The 3,970-nt window shown below is 40.5% G+C and overlaps 1 protein-coding gene across 1 annotated transcript; it reads left to right on the top strand.

The window, feature by feature from the left end:
• The first annotated feature begins 3,172 nt into the window (after positions 1–3,172).
• LOC102475101 (U6 snRNA-associated Sm-like protein LSm5) lies at positions 3,173–3,623 on the top strand. The gene is made up of 2 exons (XM_006168391.2): positions 3,173–3,216; positions 3,391–3,623. Exons 1-2 carry the CDS (start codon positions 3,173–3,175, stop codon positions 3,620–3,622), a joined length of 276 nt encoding a protein of 91 aa, XP_006168453.1. The 3' UTR covers position 3,623.
• Positions 3,624–3,970: the final 347 nt, after the last annotated feature.

The following is a 3,970-nucleotide window of genomic DNA, read 5'->3' as shown; positions in this document are numbered from 1 at the left end:
AACCCAAATGCCCACAAATAGATGAGTGGATAGAAAAACTATGGCAAATATACTCAGTGGAATACTATTCAGCCCTAAAAATCAACAAAACCCTGGCTTTTGACAGAAAGTGGATGAATATGGAAGACTTACTGCTGAGTGAAGCAAGTCAGTCTATGAAGGAGAGGCATTGTATGTTCCCGCTTAATACATGCCAAGTTTCTGCACTCTATGACTGAAACTAATTCACTAAAGGATATAGAAAAACAGTATATAGATGTAAATACCAGATATAGTATGTGTGCAAGAGGAGGGTCTGAGGAAGGACAGTTAGAATAAAAATAGGGAGGCAAAGTATTGATGTCACAGGGAGGTGTGGAATTGTCTGTTGAGGATGTTTTGTGGTTTTGTCAACTGTGTTGGGGAGAGATGTTCACCTGTTGAAATATCCATTTTGTAAGACAAATAATAACCTAATTGAATGTATAAAAGAAAATGAAATGAAAACTTAATTAATTAATTAATTAATTTTTTTAAAAAATAAGCCAGCTTCTTCAGCCTGGTTGTTGCTGTTGCAGCCCCTTATAGCTCCGAGCCCTTTAATAATAACCCTGCAAATGCTAGACTATAAGGGGGTTGAAGAACCATTCAATGAGATGGGAAAGTCAGGGCAGGAGTTTAAACAATGGTTTTACATCTTGTGGCTGGTGGCTCTTGGGGGGTGGGAAGAATGTGCCAGACTATGGTGTGGTAGTTAAAGTGGCTGGATCCCACTGACTGACCCTGTGGCTCAAGTCCTGGACCCAGCAGCTTGAGAAATATGCCAGGCGTGTGTGCATGTGTGCTTAAATTCCTGAAAGGAGGGAGAGTTGGAGGAGAAGGAATTGTGGTGTGACCATTTCCCATGGGGGTGCTCTCTCGCTTTCCTTCTCTCTCTGTCTCTCTCAGGCAAATGCACAGGCCCTCTGGTAAAAGTTAAAAGAGAGAGAGAGGTAAGATGTTAGACTGTTTGACTGTTCAGTGAAGCAACCCCAGCAAGGGATTGGTCCTTTCCAGCCTGCTCACTGGGTAAAAGATAGAAACAAAGGAATGAGTTTTTATGTAAACCCATTTCTAATTTTTTTCTTTTATTCTTATTTGTATTTTATTTAACTTTATTAATTTATTTAAATTTGACCAGAGAGGGACAGAGAAAAAGAGCAAGAGCGGAAAAGTGAGAAAGCAAGTCACCAGGTCTAGGACTCGAACCACAGTCGGCCATATGGGATTCCAGCACCATTAACCACCATGCCACCTGCCAGCCTCAGCCCATTTCTAAAATTTTTTAAAGAATTATTTTATTTAACTTTATTTATTTATTTACTTATTTTTTTACCTTGACCAGAGAGGGACAGAGTGAGAGAAGGTAAGTGAGAAAGCAAGCCTCCAAGTCTAGGAATCAAACCGGGGTCAGCCATGTGGCAGTCCAGCTCCCTTAACCACCATACCACCTGCCAGTCCCCCATTTCTAAAATTTCTAAAAATTCAGGATTTTATCTTGACCAATTCCTAAACATGATGTATCTTTGTAGATAAATTACATAAAAATGTTTTTCTATGAAAATACTTTTGTTCCTCTTGCATATAACTTTCCCAGACACAATATCTAGAAAAGCATCAGGGATAATGAAAGAAAGGTAAAGTTATGACTAGAGAATTGTTCACACTGATTGTATCACAATGGAAAAATGTAAAAACTGGCACCTGCCAGCAGGCAAGGGGAGGAAAGGGAACATTAGTTATCTTTATCTTCAAAACTGCTTCTGAAAACTCCTTTTCCCAAAGAAATACTCCTCATACTCCCTTTCAAGCTGCTGTGAGCAATTTGAAATCACAATGATAGGTGACCCTGTGATGACACCTGACAGAGCGCTGACTGTGAGACAGCAGGGCTAAGCCCCACTCCTGAACTTCCTAGGGGAACACATAGAACTGTCATCCATGCTTGTGAAGGGGATGGATGTGGGTCATAGACTAACAGAACTGTTTGGACCTTACAGCCACCTGGCAGTTCCAAAAGGAAAGACACACATAAGCTATTTGGAATGATCATGGAAGCCCATAGTGAAAGTCTCCAGTGGGAGGCCACAGTGGGGCCCTGGTCCATTGTCCTTTCTGACTAAGTAAGGCCTGCTTGGGATACCTGAACAAATATAAACTCCTGGTCTCCAGGGGTAGCATGACTGCCCTGAGGATGTACTTGCATGTGCACTCTATCTTTTTTTTTTTTAAGAGACAGATTTTTGCTATAAGATGCATGCACTTGCTGGAGAAACAGAGACAGAGAGACAGAAAGCAAGACCTCCTAGGGTGGCTGGCCACACCACAATCCCTTCTCCTTCATTCTCTTATGAAGATCTTGGGCACACACCTTGTATACGTTTTAAACTGCTGAGTCTGGGACTTGAACTGTGGTCAACTACATGAGAGTCCAGTGATGTAACCATTATGCCATCGGCTGGTCCCCACCCTGACTATCTTGACCCTGCCCCAGTCCTGGAAGGCATTCAGGTCAGTTGCAACTTACTGCCCAGAGTTGTGCCCAGCCTGAACTGATGACTTGAGCCAGGAAAAAAGTTAAATATAGAAACTCAAGTAGGAAGTAATTTGCTTTTCTGAGATAGATCTTTATAGTTAATGGGCTTTGTATTAGCTGGGTCTGATGATTCGTTTTATATATCTACTTGGCCACAGTAGACAGGCATTTGTTAAGCACAAGACTAGATGTCTCAGTGAAGACATTTGTTAAATGATGTTAACATTTAAATCAATAGACTTTTAGCCCAGCCACAGTGGTGCTTGCTGCTCCTCAGGCTGGGACCACATGAGAAGCCCAGGTTTGATTGATTCCCACTCCAATCCAAGGCTAGATGTGGTAGTACATACCTGTAATCCCAGGGAAGAGCCATGCAGGAAGATCACAAGTTCCATGACTCTTGGGCAATATTGCCAGACTCAGCCAGGTGTGGTGATGAGCTGTTGTAGTCACAGATGGGAGACTAAGACAGGAGGATTGTGACAGAGCAAGACTCAGTCTTTAAACAACAAAAAAATCACCAGACTTTGGCGAAAGCAGATTAGCCTTTATAATATAGGTGAACCTCATCCAATCAATTGAAGACCTTAAGAAAGAAAAGACTGGTCCGGCATAGCCATGGCAGTTAACGCTACTACCAACCCATTGCAGCTGCTGCCATTAGACTCTTAGAATGCCTAGGATATGCCACACACTGTCCACTGGGAATATAGTGATGGGCAAAAATAATCAGGGTCTCCACGCTCATGGAGCTTAGGGTCTCGGGGGTCCACATTGGTTAATACATGGATAAGATAAGTATAAAACCACAATTATGACAAATTGCTACAGAGAAGAGAGTTAGTGGACAAATTTATAGGATCAAGAATACACATTGTGATGAAAAATGATAAGGAAATTGTTGGTACACTTCTAGGATTTGATGACTTTGACAATATGGTACTGGAAGACGTTACTGAATTTGAAATCACACCAGAAGGAAGAAGGATTACTAAATTAGATCAGATTTTGCTAAATGGAAATAATATAACAATGATGGTTCCTGGAGGAGAAGGACCTGAAGTATGAATGGATATCTGAGACTTATGCTAGATTCCATTTTCTCTTACAGTGGCAACAAAATATAAATTTTTTTACACCTTTTAATGGTAGATCCTGTAAAGCTGTTTCCCAATAAAGGGAAATACTTTGAACATGTATGCCCATTTTTGTAAGTAAAATTTGATTTTTTTGGAAAAAGAAGAAAAGTTTGTTTTTTGAAGGCTAAAATAAAGATGTTATTTGTTTAAAAAAAAGAAGAAAGAAAGAAAGAAGAAAAAAAGAAAGAAAAAGGAGGAAAAGACTGGAGATTCATCAAAGCTCCTGCCAACTAGTCATCTCAGGGTAAAAGAGAAATGAAGATTTCCTACAATAATT

Source organism: Tupaia chinensis, unplaced genomic scaffold, assembly GCF_000334495.1.
Source record: "Tupaia chinensis unplaced genomic scaffold, TupChi_1.0 Scaffold145769_1, whole genome shotgun sequence".
Classification (NCBI taxonomy): Eukaryota; Metazoa; Chordata; class Mammalia; order Scandentia; family Tupaiidae; genus Tupaia; species Tupaia belangeri.
This window is presented reverse-complemented; position numbering and strand designations above follow the sequence as displayed.

Bases quoted from the DNA above. Each gene is read 5' to 3' on its own strand.
- LOC102475101 (XM_006168391.2), top strand. From the start codon at position 3,173: ATGGCAGTTAACGCTACTACCAACCCATTGCAGCTGCTGCCATT. The intron at 3,217-3,390 runs AGACTCTTAGAA...GCTACAGAGAAG, and splicing joins CCATTGCAGCTGCTGCCATT to AGAGTTAGTGGACAAATTTA.